Raw genomic sequence first — 18,165 nt, 5'->3', positions numbered from 1 at the left:
GAGGCAAGAGAAAAAACTGAAATCTCAGGTGAGCATCTCATGTCTCTCCTCCTTCCACAAAATGGATTAGTTACCAGTTTCATTGTTTCGCTGATTAAGTTACCAAGGATATGAGCTAGAGCCCTAACTTTAAAGGACTAACTTGACTGAGGCTGGGCAGCATGTCACACTTAAAAAGGAAACAGCTACACTGTAGCCTACTCCTTGCTCCAGTGCTTACATTCTTTACTTTTTTTTCTTCTGTTTTATCCCTTGTGTGTAGCATGTGTGTGGTATATGTGTGTGTGCCCATGCATGGGAGTAAAAAGACCAGAGAGGCACACTGGGTGTCCTTCTCTGATGTTCTCTGCTTTCTCCCATTGAGACAGGTCTCTCTCTGAACCTGGAACTCATCTTTCTCACCTAAGCTGGCTAGCCAGCAAGCCCAGGAGTCTTCCCATTTCTACAGCCACAGTGCTAGAGTTATTGGTGCTTGTGGCCAGACCTGGCCTTCTCCTGGGAGCTGGGGATAAACTCAGGCCTTCATGCTTGCACACAAAAGCTCTAACCCATTGAGCCATATCCCCAGCTCTGTTACATTCTTTCCAGTCGTTTCTACAGTGTTCCCTGAATCTTAAGAGAGGATGGTTTTATGGGTTTTCTTTTCTGAGTATTTGACTGCTTTGCCGCAGCAGTTTGAATAATTATAAGTCTCCCAGCTGTTGTCCACTATAAGGGATTTCCTTCGATGTGTGGCCGATAGCAGTGGTAACCTACAGGTATAAACACAGATGTTTAAAAGCAATTTGACAAATATATACCCCTCATAAAAAAACCCAAAACAAACCAGTACACTCTCCACTAAGACCTGTGATTTTTCACAGACATGTGTGTTTTCTCCTTGGCTTAAAGTACCAAAGAGAGGTTCCTTCCAATGGCTCATGCTTTAAATCCAAGCAGGAAGTAGTTGGTAGCCCCCTTACTGGTCATGCCACAGTTTCACTGGAAAGCCCTGAGTCCCTGACATATTGCTTTATTTAATGGACAGAACTGTTAGACTGGGTGTTAAGTGTATCTTATCCTTCATAAATTGCAGAATAGCACTAGTTAGACTCATTTTATATTTGAGGGGAAAGAGTCTTTTAACTGGACAAAAAGGGGGAATGTTATGGACTGTCCTAGAGCTGTGTTGTATTTTGATGCTAATTCCACTTCCACAAGAAGGGCTGCCTAGTCACAGACTCGGGTGACTTCATCAGAACCTTCTTCCCATTTTAATTTGTAAAATAAAGGCGAGAGCCAATGACTGGGCAGGGGAAGGGAAGGTGGATCTAGAGAGTTGGAGAGAGAGGAGGGGGAGAAGGAAAATAGAGCTGAGCCTGGAAAAGCCGCACGTTACAAGGGCTTTCTTAGCAGGGGAACAGAGTAGTGTAATGGCAGATCTGCCCAATCTAGGCACCCTGCTTATATTCATATTAACTGAGTTGTGTTTTCATTACACAGGCTCATAGGGTTGGAGTGGTTACTGCAACAGGGATAGTGTACCATCCATAACTGAGCAGAGCCGCTCTCCCTCCCAGGACTGCAGGGAGCTCTTTAGCACTCTGAACATCACCCAGTAGGGATGGTGCTTCCTACTCAGTCCAAAGCTACTTTCTATATAGCCCTGCATTTGGGAGTATGAAGTATCTTCACCAACAGGAATTCACCACCCAGTTCTGGTGTACACACAACAGCAGTGGCTCATCTGGGGCCTCAAGGGCTTCGATAGCCAGCATTACATCAGGATACATCCCACCCGAGGACTGAGATTTTTATTCAATCATTCCAAAACTCTGTATACATATCAACACAGGTGCCTTCAGCATTTAATTCTCCAGTGCTGTTTTTTGCTATTCTTCAAGATTATATTTTTCTGTAAGACGCTCAAAGGTTCACAGTGAAACCTCTTTAATGAATGTGAGCCAGATTTCTGAGAGTCCACTACCACCTGCTGCAAGTACAGGTGAGTTAGTCTTAGGTGGCTTAAGAGTTCAACAGATGTGTTAGCAGCGCCCAATAGAGCACAGAAAACATCTCATTTCATGCGTCGTTTGTTCTGCCAGAGGAACAGTGACCTGCACCACAGACTAGATGGGGATGCTGTGTTATTTGGCTCTCCATCCAACCACTCTCCATGAGCAGTCTGGCTTCATCACTGACCACACCAGGTTACTGAAAGGGCTTTTGGCTGAACAATAATCTCATTTTTACAGGCTGCCATTTAATTTGGACTCAGGGCCACCCTTAAGCAGATCTGTCTACTGGTGGTAGGTGGGGTATATCCCACCAGCACATCCACTCCCGTTAGACTTTCTTTCAGTTGAGAAGTATGCACAGTTCACAGGGGACGGAGCGTAATTTCCCACACTCAGGACAAGCTTGGTCTCTTTTGTATACCTGCTCTATTTTCAAATATATACACACTCTTGTCTATTGCCCTGATGCCTTTAGGGGTTACCATGAATTAGGATGTACTTAGCTCCAACATCCACCAAAGCCCAAATATACTTCTCGTTACTTGAAGATGAGTAAATCCATAATTCAGCTGTGGGCTTCTGCACACTGCCTGGCCCTCTCCCCTCTGGCAAGCTGGGCCACCTCACTTGAAACCAGTGGAATTATTCCCACCTCTCGGGTTTACCTTCCACCATAACAAGGGGAGCAATGGAGATTCCCTACTTTGGTGAAGTGTTGATTGAGCTCCACAGCCTTTTAGATGTTCGTGAGCGTTTTGTGTCTTCGTCTTGCCTGGGAACTCTAGCTCAGCACAAATCTTGTCATGTTTGCTTTTGTCTGACCCACATGGGCCCCTTTCCTTGTCTTCATCCCCTCTCAATTGCTACGTCCCTAAGTCAAAAACCTCTCCTGCCTCATGAGGATCATACCCTATCACTATGGCCCCTACTGCATTATGTCCTTCTCCCTTAGCTCTCCAGTTAGCACAGCTGTCACTGGCCTAGTGAGTTAAGTATCAAATTCACTTCTCTTGTGCCCAACTCCCCCACCGTCATCTTTATCTCATTCTGTTTCTCTTTCCTCCCCGATTCTTCCCAGAGGTTCCAAGTTCTTGAATCCCAGACAGGGCTATTAGCACAGGCCTATTTTATTTCCTTTATGTTCTCTAGAAGAAATAGACAACTCTGTCCCATCCTTTTTTCTTACCTACTTCTCCTCCTGCCAAACCAGAAGCTAGCTCAGAGCTGCCATTCACATACCCAGGCACCCTTGGACCTACTTTACTTGGGCAATTCCCTCTGTAGAGACTCATCCTACTCTGTCTCCCATAGCTGGGCTCACACACACACAAACACACACACACACACACACACACACACACACACACACACACACACATCTCCCACTACAGCCTGAGGCTATCTCCCCAGGCCACATGGGAAAGGATGAATATCCACATTCATCTTTGATTCTGTCGGTCCTTCTTCAGCTCCTAGCACCAGATGACCTTTTCCATGGGTACATTCAAAATGTCTACTCATTCCACATCAGCACCACAGACCAACCTGATGAAATAATGAGTTTATTGTGATTGCTCACAGAAGCAGATGCAACTCTCAAAAAGCTATATACTACTAACGAATCCTAACTCCAGGTCTTATCTTTAGCCTTCTGTATACCCTCCCGCTCAAGACCAAATGCAAGCTGGGAACAGTACTGAGTGGTGACCGAAACTGCAGACTGAGTTGAGAGTCACATGACACTTCCCTTCTTCCACAGTATCAGCAGCCTCTTACCTCTCACCTAACTGTCACAGACGTATTTCTCTACTTATTTCACTGCCAGGACTTCAAGCCAACGCCTTCTGTACATCACCATAGTAACTCTGCTTTATGTTGGTTGATAAGTCATTTAATGTCCAGAGTCTACCACAACAGTGATGGGAGTGGTATAGTGGTGTCACCACTGTGAGTAGAGACGCCTGTGAATTGAAATTAAACACAAGAGATAGAGAATAAAGGCAAGCAAGCGTCTATATTCGGGTAACGTCACATCCTTAGAGAGCATGTCAAAGCCGCCTTCCAACTCACAAGGAGGAGGAGGTATGGCCTGAGCCCAAGAAGTCTTGTTTTGTTTCATTTTTATTACCCACCCCACATTGTCCTTTCTTGTTCACTGGTTTACTGGTACATTTCCTCTTCCCAGTTAGTCCCCTTCTAAGTTAATGTCCTTTTAAAATCGAGATTCCACAAAGGAAGAGCATATGTGACTCACCCTTCTGAGTCTGACTTGTTTTGGTTAGTGTGAGGATCCTGTCATGAGTTCATTTTTTCAGGCTAAGCTTTACACATTGCACATGTGTTCACGCTTTGTTTCGTCCATTAGTGGCCACCTAGCATGATTCCACACCCCACCTATGTTACCAAGGAACATAGGCTCGATTATATTTCCCCAGGGACTAAAAAATGTTGGATTTTTTATGAACTTGCTATCTTTAATTACTGGGCAACTGTTCCTTCATTTCCCTATTTATTGGATTATTTGGTCTTTGGGTGTTTAGTTTTTTGTTATTATATATTCTGGATATTAATCTCCTGTCAGGCATATAGCCGGCAATGACCCTACACCCCTCCCCATTTTATGAGCTTGATGGTCAGTCTTGATTGATAACTTGACAGGCTCTAGAGTCACCTAGGGGATGTACTTCTGGGTGTGTCTGTAAAAGTGTTTCTCCAGAGAGGTTTAATTGATAAGGCCCAACCATGGTAGTACTGTCCGGAGCACCACAGCCTGGACTGGAATAGGAATTGGAAAGCCGGTGGGGTACCAGCCTCCATCTCTCGTGACCCAAGTATGGGTGGCATGTGAGAAGCTGTCTAATGCTCCTGACAACATAGCAGAGCCCCTTGGCACCTTCTGCTCCCCCAGTGGACTGTCTCTCTTCAAACTGTAAGCCCAAGCCCCTTTTGTCACAGCAATGGAAAAGGTAACAAAATTCTTTCCTGTGTAACAGTGTCGCATTTGTCTGTTCTTGGCATTATTCCCTAAGCTGTGGTGGAGTGCTGGTCAGAAACCCTTTGCCTATGCCTGTGTTTCAACAGGTTTCTTCTATATTTTCCCCAGTTGTTTCAGTATTCCAGGGCTTATATCTAGATCTCTGTCTGGTTTGGAGTGATTTTTGTGCTGGGTGAGAGACAGTTCCATTCTTCCATACACAGCTCACCCAGCACCACGAAGAAGGTGTCGTTTCTTCAGCCTCGGAATTGGCAGCTTTGTTAAGTGTCAGTTTTAGGGAGCTTTGTACTTCATAGTGGTCTTATCGATCCCCTAGTGCTCCATCTCAGGGGCTCAAGTGCCTCTTTGTGACCTCCCTGAGAACCAGAGGCAGAACTTGGGCTTCACAAACTAATATACATCCCCTTTTGTAGGAGCCCAGAAGAAACAAGACCATAAACCCACAGTGGAAAACAACCAGGTGAATGTCACCTCTTTCCCCAAGTCTCCCTTGGTATGTGATGTCCTCAAGAAGCCACCCTCTTCTCAGGGACTGCCTCCGGCTTCTGTAGCTTCCCTCTCACTGTGGTTTACCCTCAGCTGACTGGCTGCCACACATTCAGTCTATGCTGAACTCAGGACCAACCAAGAATCAACAGCATCTCCTTTGAGGTCATGTTTTACAAATGCAAATGAATCTTACCAAGGGCGGGCAGTCTTCCAATCCATTTGTTCTTGGCTTGCTTTGGCTTAACTGGGTGCAGAGAGCAGGGGAAGCCAGGCAGCCAGAGGGCATAGTTTCCAGAAAAAGCCACATCCAAAGGAGCCAAGCAGGATGGGACAGGAATTTACTACAGGGCCCTTGCCTGTTTCTAGGTCAGATTTCTGCGTACCACTGCTGTGGGCTCCCCAGCCCCGCCCCAGCCTGGCACCAAGCTATCTTCTCTACCAGAACCAGAAACTAGTTTTCTGGACCGGCAACTCAGTCCATTAAGAACAGAGGTGTTTATTTCTTGAGTCTCCGAGTATCACTGATGCTGTTGGTGACCACACTTTAAAAGCATCCCCACGACAGAATATCAACCACTATTATGCGGTTTATACTCTGTACCTTGTTGTTTTTAAGGCAAAGGCTTAGACCAGCACTGACCAATAGAAACACAATACAAACCACAAACATTATTTTAAATTAGAAGTGCTAAGGAAGATTACTTTTAATGATATGTTTTAATTAATATGTGCCAATCTGCTAACCATGTTGGTATCTCAGTGTTTACACCGAGTAATACAAAATGTGAGGGAATATTCAACTTTCATTTTCATCCTTTAACTCTTAAACTTGAGGAGGGATTTATACTCATAGCATGTCACTACACCGTGAGTGCTGAGGCCGAGGTTGCCAGTGGCTGTCATGCTGAGCAGTATACAATGGAATAACACCGTGTACCATGGTATAGATGTATAGAGTTATTAATCACCTATATGTTAACTCTTCAGATCCTCACAGTAAGCCCACAGTGAGGCTACTGTTAGCACTTTATGGTAAGGAAGATAAAGCCCAGAGAACTTAAGGAACTTGGTAGCATAAGTAAGCAGGAGAGATCTAAAGTAGTCAGTGTGATCAAGGCCAGCCACGGCCTTGTAGCTTAGCCACTGCTTCCCAGGAGGACTGAGAAGGAACACATTCCTTCATGTCACTCCACGGCAGGTAATGCTCACGTGGTGAGATAGGCTAGTAGGGCAATAATGACTTTTCCAAACTTGTTCAACCAAACATGACATGACTGGGTAAGAAGACATATTTTGGGGGAGTCTCAAAGGGCAGGGAAAGATCAAAAGACATCTCAGAGGCAAGAAACCACCTCCCTGTTCCAGAACTAGGACGTGGGGGCAGCCACCTTTCAATTACTAAAGAGAGTATCTTCAAGAGAGGACAACCAAGGGCCCCATCTCCAATGTCCCAGCCCCGGTCTAGGACTGGCAGATCCTTTCAGGGGACATGTTGTTTCAGCTTGGACCACAGTCTTGCTCTTCGGGGTTCAGCTGAAACAGAGCTTTCACATTCTTGCCACAGTGACGGCAAGACAAGAGTGGGGTCGGCTTCAAGAGAACCTGACTCTTGTAAGATCCAGGGTCACCCACTTGTCATCCCCAAGGCCTGCTGATCTAAGCGTCCTTTGATCACACAGGGAGCTATGGAGAACGATCAAGCATTAGACTACAGAGGTCACATCTGTCGGCATCTGTAACCAGAGAGGAGGAGAGTAGAGAAGTGGACACACGCACCTAGGTGTGTAGAAGAGCATCATTGGCTCAGACGTGGAGTCTGTAACCCCGAACAAATCCTTAACTTCCCTTAGTTTTCAGGAATGTGGCAGCCACCTCCTAGCATTCTGTGGATATAAATGAATTTCTGAGAGGAAAATACCTGGGATCATTATAGATACTCAATGCTGGGTATTTCTTTCCAAGTACCGTGTACTGTAAACTACTAGCCACACGTGTAGAGACTTACCTTTCTCAACAGATACTAAAGATTTCTCCATGTGCTGCATTTCAAAATGACCCAAAGGAAGTCTTGAAATGGTGGTTGTGCTGAGGTACATCTCTAGTCCCAGTACATGTGGTTCACTATAATCACTGTAGTGTAGGTCCCCCGGGGCTTTTCCTCTGTAACTGAAACTATAATGTGCCCTCTCCCTCCCACTGACACTACCCTGGCCTCTGGCATTCCCCCAGAATCCTCTCCTGTAAACCAGGAGTCAGTCACAGGCCATCAGAGGTCACTGTTTTCTTGCCTCCGATGACAACAAGACGTCCCCTGAATGTTGATGACCCTGTTATTTTATCAGAGGCCACCTTGACCTTTTTATCCATCTGATTCCAACTGACTGTGTCTGTTTTGTCTTCGAGGGACCCCTTCCTTTGCTGGCATATATTCCCTCTGCTGATTTCCCTCCCTCTGCCAGAAGGCACACCTTCAGTCTGCAGGAACCAGTTGCCTCCAGCTTTACTCTTTCCCACGTGAGAGGAGCTTTGTAACACTCCTACTCTGTGCTTGCTCTTTTCTTTGTGGGGAAGGCACTGTATCTATCACAGAAACCACGGAACTGCAGGAAAACATTTAAAGCCTGTTTCCTCCCCTCCCCCATGATGCCACTCAGGATGATTGCTGAATACTAACTATTTCACTCACTGCAGTTCCTAGCAAACCACTCTTAAACTTAGGGCTAAATATTCATCTCTCATTCCATTCAAAACACTGGAGTGTGAAAAAAGGGTCATTTGTCTCTGCCAAAGGTGAGACAAGCTAGGTGGCTCTCTAAGTCTCTGACATCCACTTCCCCCCTGAACCAGCATGTGGTGCTGGCTGTTCTCCAAGTTCACTAGCACTGAAGGCCAGGGTTCCGCCTCGGTCCCTTCTAGACAGTCCCTTTTCTAGGCTGTTCAGGTTCCCAGATAGCATGCTCGCTGGCTTCTAAGAGTAAGTAACCCAAGAACACAAGAAAGAGGCCACACCCTTCATGTCTAGTCTCAGAAGTCATTCAGCCATATTCACTGGTCCCACCATACTCAGGGGAGGGAACAAAGGCCACCCCACTGGGAATGCCAAGGCTACTTTGAGGAAGGTGATCAGGTTTAGATGTGCTGTGATGGTCACTTGTGGAAAATAGATTCTGCATCAGACAGGGATTGCAGAGGGTCTCATCCTTCAGGAAATATTTATTGTAGCTCAGGCTGACCTGGGCAGGAGGCATTGAAGCATCGCTCCAACCCTGGTGCTTCAGACAGAGCACAGTTAGGAGGTAGACCAAGCCTTGGCTAGAGATTACAAGCTCCACAGCTCCTGGAATATTCCCAGCAAAGTCTTCAAGACTCAGAAGCCTTTTAAGACTTGGTGTTTGTCTGGGTTAAATCATAGTAACTAAGGCTCATCCCAAAGGTGCAGAGTTGCCCATGTGTTGCTTCATTTGGGAATATAGGGTATTAAATTATGGTCATCAATGACAATGGTTATATTCTCAATAACAGTTAAGTTGCCTTTACATTCCTCTGCTCATATAGGACGTATTCCTGAATCAAAAATTCCTCAGTCTTGAGGATCTCTTGAGCATCAAGGGTCAGAGAAAGCCGAGCTTTGATCCTGAACTGCCTGTTATGTGGCACCCTTTGGGCCTTAGACAAATGGTTTAACCATATGAGAGCTTGTAGCCGATGGGGAGACACAGCCTACAAATGTATCGGGCTTGTCTGTTTCTTGTTCCAAGACAAAGGGCTATTTCGTGTATGTGAGGTCCGGAGGAACCCAGGAAACAGAAACAAAAGAGAGCATGAATATGTGGCTGTAAGCACACATGTGGTTTGCACACATGCTCATATGTGCGTGTACATGTCTTGCTAAAGAGAGGATACCCATCAGCCTCCCAGAGCTACAGGACAAAATAAACTCCCACTGGCCAGAGGTCACAGGTGTGTCAGGGCGTGCAGGCTCCACTCATGTGGTTTTCTTGCTTGCCTGTGTTCTAGAGACTGTGCTCTGGGAAGCAGTTCCCAGTGGAGTCATGGACCTCATCAGTCCGGCTGTTGAACCCGTGATCTCCGGACATTTCTGGAACCCACCAGGTGATGGCCCCAGAGAGCTCCCTGAGCAGAGCTTCTGCCCTGCGAATGGATGCCCAACTTAATGGGAGGGGGCTTGCCTGAAGGGGGAAAGCAGCAAAGATTTGTGCTCCAAGCTCTTTAGTCAAGGTCAAGAGACCTGGGTTGCCTCCTCAGAGCAATATCCCCTAAACTCAGTGAGGCCGATTTAATTCTAAGCAAAACCATGCTCCAAAGAATTAGCATTTATTATATGTAATCTTTAAAGTAAAAAGGAGTCATTGGTGTTCAAAGGACAGAGCACATTAGTGTTCTGGAAGCACACTGAATATAAAAGGAACCTGGGGACTTGGGAACAGCAGTAGAATTGCCCATGAAGTGTGTTGGCCTGACTTGCTTCCCCATCTAACCCTGTGTAGCTGTGATTAACTATAAATCATTTTACTGGAGCCGGGGGTGGGGGTGTCTTGCCTTCTCGTATATCAGATGAAGGAATTTTAAGTGTTGATGGTCCAGACATCCTTTCCCAATTAGAAGAAAATCTTGGGAATTAGGAAGTTCCACACGTTTTCTTCATGAGCAATGACCTACAACTTTGTCCAGGAGCATCCTCAGGTTGCAAAAGGAGAGGAGAAAAGAGGGCCTAACAGGTGTTTTAAAAGGAGCCCACTCCCTCACAAATAACATTATTACATTCCTGGAGACTTAAGTCCCAAATTCCCGACACAGTGGCTTTGGAAATTAATGACCGGTGACCTTTGGCAGACCCTTTAAGCCATTTTACTAAGTTCTAGTTTTTCAAAATGGTGTGGTGGCACACACCTATAAATTCTAGCACTTAGGAGAATAAGTTTAAGGCTACGTAATGAGATCCTTTCTCAAATGAAATAAGTAAAAAGACTTGTAAAGATGCTTAAAACTGTAACAAAAATATTTGGCTGCCATTATTCACTAATCTTCGTGTTGACTAGGCTCAGTTAGGCTTGCCTAAGAGAGGATTTAAAAAGTCAGAATACTCAGATGTGACAGAGAATCTAATTAAGAAGACATTTAAAATAATGAGAAAATTAAATGGAATTGTTAGTATAAATTACCAGTATAACAAATGTGTGTGTATAAGCTTAAACATACCATTTATTTTTTTGATAAGAAAGAAAAAAACTCAAAAACGAATTCCCAGAGATGGTGAATCATAGCCTCTGAGCAGAACGTAGGGATAGAGGGCAGGCAGAGAAGCTAAGTGTGGGGAGTGTGGCTCAGTGGTAACATTTGGGGGTGTCCATCACCAGTGCTGATAAAAACAAAAACAGGTTAAATCATTAGAGCCAGGTTTTGCCAAACCCCAGCTCACCATTCCTAAGCCATGAGGCCAGCAACCGGGGTGGGGGTGGGGGTCTCACTGGCTTTCGTCCTGTCACGTGCCTGCAAGGGTCCGCCCTCCAGCAGCGTGCGTTCTTTACCTTGTTAGCCCCTTTGCTCATCACCACTCCCGCCCTTGCCTGTGCCCGACATGGACTGTGGGCCGTCAACCAAGCACACAGGAAGAGAATGCCCTCTCCATCCCTTGAGAGGATGACCCAAGCATGGAAATTTCAGGGAGGCAGCGGCCTTCCTGTGACATCTGGGCGCCCATCAGTCTGTGGGCACCCATCCCCCATACTTATCCTTATTCTGACACATTTTAAAATCTGGGCTCTACATCTTAAGCTTGTCAAGCCAGAATTTTTTTTTTCTGTTTTAGTGACTCTTATGTGTAGAATTAAGAGTCTCTCTGGAGCCCATTATGTAAATATATGCAAATGATATGCAAAGAGGCAGTCACCCCAGATTGTGGGGAGGGGAGTGTGGAGACCAGTACAAAAGACCCCAAATGAAAATTTGCATGTGTTAGGGGAGCCCCTGGTTGAAGGCCTTGCACATGCTTTCGAAAGTACACATCACATCCTTCCTCTTGCTAACCTTTTGTGTGAAGCAGAAAAATGTAAGCTCTTGTCTCATTTCCATATTCCAGGTGACAGTAAGGCTGAAAGGGGTTGGACAGTTCAATCCTGTAGCTATTTTATGATACAAATGAATTTTTTTTTTATTTTAAAATAATGGCTGTGATCCAGGCTGTCTCTCCTTGTGTGACTTTCACTGGGGAAACATGAAAAAAATAGTCGACCCATTCAGGGCACAATAGCAGACCAAAGACTGATCCCCAGCCCCCAAACCAAGCTTGAGGAGCTGATATGTCCAGGAACATCTAAGCCCTACCTCAGCTTTAATGGCAGTTTCAGAAAGCTGCATCCCTGGGCTTGTACAGGTCTGCCATTCCCCAAGAAATGATACCCAGACTCAAATAGTATACAAAATCGAAGAGTGTTTTAGTCTGAAGTCCAGCATGCTAGGGTCTACCACTGACCAAGGTGGGGACTCCCAGGCCCAAATTACAGCAGGTTAGAGGACTTTCTGGGAGGGGTGGGTGGGTCGCCTTTATCTTGATTGGTTGGTTCTTGGGGGTCTTTGGGATTTGCTAGGGCTGTGGGGACATTCCAAAACCGTTGGTTGGGGACGGGTGGCTGGAAACTGTTGCGGACTCAGTGCTCTTGCCTCAGGCCAGGTGGCAGGGTAGCTTCTGACTGACGACTGGCTATCCATGGTCTGTGTTTTTTCTAGTAACTAACTTGCCCTGGGAAACAGACATGTTGGCCTAGTCTCCTGAACTGCCAGTGTAAATACTGTCGTGGAGTCAGCCTCTTTCAGTCCTCTCGGGCTCCCAAAGCTTCTGGGAAAAGTCTCCTCTCCCTGTTCGTGACTTACATAACCTGGAGGAAGCCCCACATGAGTTTTTTCAGAGTCTTATGAGTCTGAGGGCATATTTCACGTTAGAGCAAACAGCTACACCACACACCCCCAAACAGGCTGCACCTGAGTCAGTCACATTGAAGAGGTTGTTTTATATGTTCCCTAGTGCCCTCACCATGGTAACCAACGCATAGAACCCCATGACACTCCAGAAGAAACTTGGGGCATTTATAGCAAAGACTGGGAGCTAAGTTAAGTGATGGAGAAGTAGGTAGCTTCACAGCCTGCTTAGAGAGGAGGAAAACTTCTGAGGAGTCTGGTACCTGAAGAGCAGCAGCAACAAGGATGTGTCAAACTAGAAGCCACAGGAACTCCAACCTGGGGGTCTGGCTGTGATGATCTGAGCCCCTGCAGGCTCCTAGTGGGGAATCAGGGATTTCTTTCTCTAAGCATTTTAAACCCCAAGACATCATAAACCTTGCAGTTCTAGAGGGCTGCTGGCATTGTCCTGGAGCCCAGGTGACTCTCCTTCCCACTGTGTGCCTGTCCCTGGGGTTAGCTAGTTTCTCTCTCTAGACTCTGTGCTGTTCTTGACTCTGAAGCCAAAACAGTCCAATGTCCTTGGCTCTAGGACTCTGAGTACCAGAGACATTCTGTGCTCCAGCTTAGCAATCCTCTGGGGGACTCCAGCTACGACAGCAGCCAACAAACGCATATAGTTATATCACCTGGCAGCCCCTGTACCAAAGACCTCCCTAGCTCAGCCTCATGGTACCAAGGGGGCATAGTGGGTAGAGTGAGCACCCAAGCAGCAGCTCCAGCTAGGAGGGAATCTCCTTAAGGCACACAAGGTGAGGTGCTCCCAGTAAGGCTGATGTGCTCCCCTCAGATCAAGTTTTCCCTGTTTCACCAATCTCAGCCCCCTTGGCTGACCCTCAGATCATCTCCCATCACAAACCGCTCTCCCACCCCACCCCGTGCCTTCATCTCCCTCTCTCCCCTTTCAGAACAGTTCTAATACAAAATGTTTAATACTGGGCTCCTATAACAAAACAGCACTGGGTGGGGGGGTGTGAAAAACTTAGATTTTTATTGTCTCAAAGCTTCTGGAGGCTGGAAGCTTAAGATCCAAGTCCTACCAAGGTTGGCTTCTTGAGGTAACAGCAGTTGGCCCCTCTCTCACATCACAGCCAGCTTCCTCTTGCCACTCTGGCCTCCCAAGAGGGTCCTTCTGTGTCCCCGGCATTGCCCTGATGTCCCATCTCATCCTAGAAAGGGATCAGTGAAATTGGGTTAAGGCTCATCCCACTAGCCTCTGTCTACTTGAATCGTTTTAAATGCCTCACTCCAAAAACAGTTGCATTCTGAGATTCTGGGATGGGTGGGGTGGGGAGCATGGTTCAGCTCCGCAACACTCATGAGACCAACTTGTAGCAGGATGTGCCTCAAACATTGAAGGTTCCCATCATCAGTGACCACCCCTGTGGTGCTGAGCTGCAAGGTGTAGGGTTGTGAGACCGTAGTGGCAACCATATATACAGATCAGAATAAAGTGGCACACTGCTTCTGCTGTGGGTAAGCTGATAGGCCTCTGCACCCCACCCCCTCATTCCCCCACCCCAGGCCCATGCATCTCGGATGGCAGTTAACTAAGAAAAGCATATGCTTTAGAGATGGCCCTGGTTGCACATGCTTCTGCGGCTGTGTGACTGCACACATGTTCCCTTGTCTCCCTGGGCTTTCATTCCCACCCTGTCAAGTGGTTGCCAGGGAGAAAGCAAGCGTGATTCGGGACCGACTTGAATGAGCAAAATGCGCTGCTAGTGTGTGGGCTGACTTGTGAATGGAAGCGTAGAAAACCAGCTTGCTTATGGGGAGCCAGCCACTGGTCATGGAGACAGTAGGCGCTGTTGCCTCTGCTAAAAACCCAGGTTCCTCGTTCTCCCCAGCACTGGCTTAGCTGTGATTAGGTCCAAGGGTTATTCCACAAACCACCGCACACTGAGCGCTGCTCCGAGCACTGTGGAGTTTTTCCCTCCCTGCTTCCTTGAGGCTAACTAGAGTCTCAAGTGGGGTCCTGCCTTTCCTACCTGAGTCCCAAGCAGACTCCCACTGCTAGTCACTTTGCTCCCTATCCCAGAATTCATGTAGGAATCCTGCACGTGGCACCAGTGTAGCCTCTTAACCTTCTAGAGTACGGTCAGAGTTGTCAGACAGATGCCTACCCACCTTCTGGGATCTAGCTCTGGTCGAAAAGAAGTCCAAGATATAACAAAGGAAGGCACATAAAGAAGGAGGTGCTGGGAAATCCAACCAGACCCTATAAAATTCCCCACCACCCATCATCAGAGACCAGCTCTCCCTGGTTCAGCTCTTAACACTCGGGAGACCAACTCCTAGCAGAATGTGCCTCAAACGTTGAAGGTTACTGTCACCAGTGACCACTCCTGTGGTGCTGAGCCGCAGGGTGTAGGGTTGTTGAGACCGGAGTAATGACCATAAACAGGTCAGAGCAAAGTGGCACATTGATCCCTGGCTGCCGCAACAGCCAGACTTGCAGCCTGTGATGTGTGGGGTTACTGGCACTTGGTACTGTGGTTATAAGAACCATTTGTAGTTAAGAATGTTTTCAGATTCATGGGTTTTCATATGTCTACATTTTCTCAATAAACTTATTTACACACATTATTATGCAGCCTTTTTTTAAAAAAATCATTCAGAAGGGCTCCTCCTACTCAAAAAGACCAAATAACACCAGACAAGCTTTTTCCAAGTTCAACTACACAAGGAACCATGGGAATACAACTTGATGATAAACCTCCAGTAACCCATGGTCTTTATGTAGCATTTTTTATCCCAGACCCTACTACAGTGTTAGGGAAGCTTGATCTGGTCACCCTTGTCTGGACTCTCTTTTTGACAGTCCTATGGCATTAGGGCATCTCTGCCTTACCTTAAGGTCATCTGTGGACCTGAGAGTCTGTTCCATTTGTCCCCAGGAAGGGAAGCAAGCGGTCTAATGGAACAGGGGTCTAACGTTGGCACTTTGTTATTGTTCAAGAAAAGGAACTCTTTATTTCTCCCACCCAAGCCTTCCTCCCTTGTCTCTAAGTGACTCACAGGTCCTGTGGTCAGCCTAGCCTTGACTACTCCCCAGCTGCCTGTGATGTAGAAGAGACAAGTCTCCCAGGCTCCCCCTCCCATCCCAAGGCGATGCCAGCAAGTTAGAGGGCCGATGCATTCGTGGGAAGGATGGGATTGGCTGGTCTGAGTCACCTGATGCTGCTGTCTTTCCTACTACATAGCCTCCTCATAGACTTTCCCCGGGCGTACAAGCATTTCTCTTGTGCCTCAGGATGCCAACGTGGCCTAAGGAATGCTCGAGGTCTCCTTTCCACATCCCTAGAGCTTTTTTCTAGCCCTGGGCAAGGATGGTCTGTCTGCGAGCAACACTCCAGTTTCTCACCTCTCTCCTCTTTCTCCTGCTCCAGGCTTTCTCCTGACCTTGGCACTGACCAAAGCACTGGTACTCGCCGTCCAGGAACCATCTCCCAGGGAATCTCTCCAGACCCTCCCCTCAGGCAGCCCCCCAGGCACCATGGTGACAGTGCCTCACAGCCCTACCAGACTCTCCTCTGTGGTGACACGGAACCCTAAACCTGATGGACCCTCATCACAGGCTGCAGCTACTATGGGAACTACAATATCTCATCCAGAATGGCATCCTCCTACAGACACCATGTCCACAGTTACAGTGACAGCTGCCATCCCCCATCCTGAAAGCCCTCTGCCCACAGGTTCGCCTCCAGCTGCCATGGCAACCACATCCTCCCCCTCAGAGAGCCACCCCCCAGGGGATGCTGCCCCCGCCACCACCCTGCCAACAAAGCCAGCAGGAACCACCAGCCGCCCCACAATGTCCCCACGGGCCACCACTCGTAGACCCCCCAGGCCCCCAGGCTCTTCCAGGAAGGGGACTGGTGGTTCATCTCGTACTCTCCCACCTGTACCTGGTGGCCACTCAGCAAGAAAGGAAAGCCAGAGGGGACGAAATCAGAGCGCAACACATCTGGGGCCGAAACGTCCCCTGGGGAAGATCTTCCAAATCTACAAGGGTAACTTTACAGAGCCTGTGGAGCCAGGTGACCCCTCTGCTCTCACTCCCAGGACCCCGCTTGGGGACTACTTCTCTTCGACACAGCCCCAGACAGTGACTCCAGCTACAGCACCCAGAAGCACCTCATGGGTGCCCCCCACAACTTCCCTGGTACCTGCAAAGGACAAGCCAGGCCTTATCAGAGCCAACCAGGGGAGTGGCCCCACATTTACCAGCCCAGGAGGGGAGCCAGATGCCACAGCAGCCTCAGGTATCCCTGCCACACAGTCTGCCCCAGTGCCTTCTCAGAGCCCTCATGGTGACATGCAGAACAGCTCCAGTCACAGTGACTCTTGGCTTGCTGTCACCCCTGACACTGACAGACCCACGTCTGCCAGCTCCGGGGTCTTCACGGCTACCACAGGGCCCACCCAGGCTGCCTTTGATGCCAGTGTCTCAGCCCCTTCCCCGGGCATTCCTCAGGGACCATCTGCAACCCCTCAGGCCCCAACCTGGCCCTCTGGGGTCTCAGAAAGCACTGTTTCTCCAGCTGAGGAAGAGGCTGAGGCCTCCCCGACAACCACTGACAGGGGACCCAGACCTCTGTCCACCGTGATGTCTACAGCCACAGGCAACTTCCTCAACCGCCTGGTCCCTGCTGGGACCTGGAAGCCGGGAACCGTGGCCAACATCTCCCACGTGGCTGAAGGAGACAAACCCCAGCACAGAGCCACCATCTGCTTGAGCAAGATGGACATTGCCTGGGTCATCTTGGCCATTAGTGTGCCCATCTCTTCCTGCTGTGAGTACCCTGCTCTCTCCCCTCCTCTCCTTCCTATCATTATCTTTCCCACCCTCCAAATTCTCTTGCTCTTGAGTTAGGCAACTCCACCGAGAGAACTGCAGAAAGCCTAGATTCTCAGCAAACCATATAGCAAGGCAAGAATCATGGGCCATCTCGGTCCTTGGTCCTGGGGATAGCTCAAATACCCATAGATTATAAACCCATAATTCCCAGAGCTTTGAGGGTATGAGGTGACACTTTACAGGTGTCTTAAGCTAACCATGTGTGGTATAGAAAGAAACACCAAACTAGCTAAGAGATTTGGCTTGCCTAGGATTCAAGTCTCAGGGAGTGGCAGGTCTTCAGACTGTCCTGCCTGGAGCTCTGTTCATTAGGAACCATGAGTGCAGCTGACCATGGAGAGTTACAAGCTATAGGTGGAAGATTCATCATCATCCTCTCTGTCTTGCCTTTTCTCTCCCTTCCACACCTCTCCACATTTACCAGGAAAGAAGAAATAATGCTTCCATGTGCCAGAAAGTCCCGCCGGCTTTGGCCAAAACTCCAAGGCCTTACGTTAGCCTGTGTATGATGTGGATTTTAGCTCTTCTCCATCCCTGTACCACACAGCCCGCTTTACCTCCATAGTTATGTGAGCTCTGTGCATATAGACTTTATTATTACAATTCTCTACTCCATGGTAACCAGCGCCTCTCTGCAGCAACCTGTGCCTCTGGGAGAGAAGACTTGGAGGACTTCTGGGGTCCTTATTAAGCCCCTGCCATGGTGTCTTTGCTGGACTTGGCCCTACCCTACTTCTAATGGTTACCAGTAAAGATGTCACCTGGGTTTCTCAACACCCCCCCCAAACACACACACAACCTGTTCTCTGACCTTTCACGTTCTTCCCAGCTTTTGAGGACCTCAA

At 47.8% G+C, this 18,165-nt stretch overlaps 1 protein-coding gene across 2 annotated transcripts in view; it reads left to right on the top strand.

Moving 5' to 3' along the window:
* Window positions 1-18,165, top strand: part of TMEM108 (transmembrane protein 108) — a gene marked incomplete at both ends in the record, with an annotated part of 109,368 nt that overhangs the window by 79,192 nt on the left and 12,011 nt on the right. The window contains one exon of one of the 2 annotated variants that reach the window (XM_080934287.1): window positions 15,849-17,255. The exons of the other annotated variant lie outside the window; for it this stretch is intronic. Coding sequence (XP_080790413.1) covers window positions 15,849-17,255 — 1,407 coding nt within the window. The remainder of the gene's footprint in view (window positions 1-15,848; window positions 17,256-18,165) is intronic. 2 annotated transcript variants of the gene reach the window in all.

Source organism: Micromys minutus (assembly GCF_963924665.1).
Source record: "Micromys minutus genome assembly, chromosome: 21".
Classification (NCBI taxonomy): domain Eukaryota; kingdom Metazoa; phylum Chordata; class Mammalia; order Rodentia; family Muridae; genus Micromys; species Micromys minutus.
Note: the sequence above shows the minus strand (reverse complement) of the source record. Positions and strands in the feature narration are given on the sequence as shown.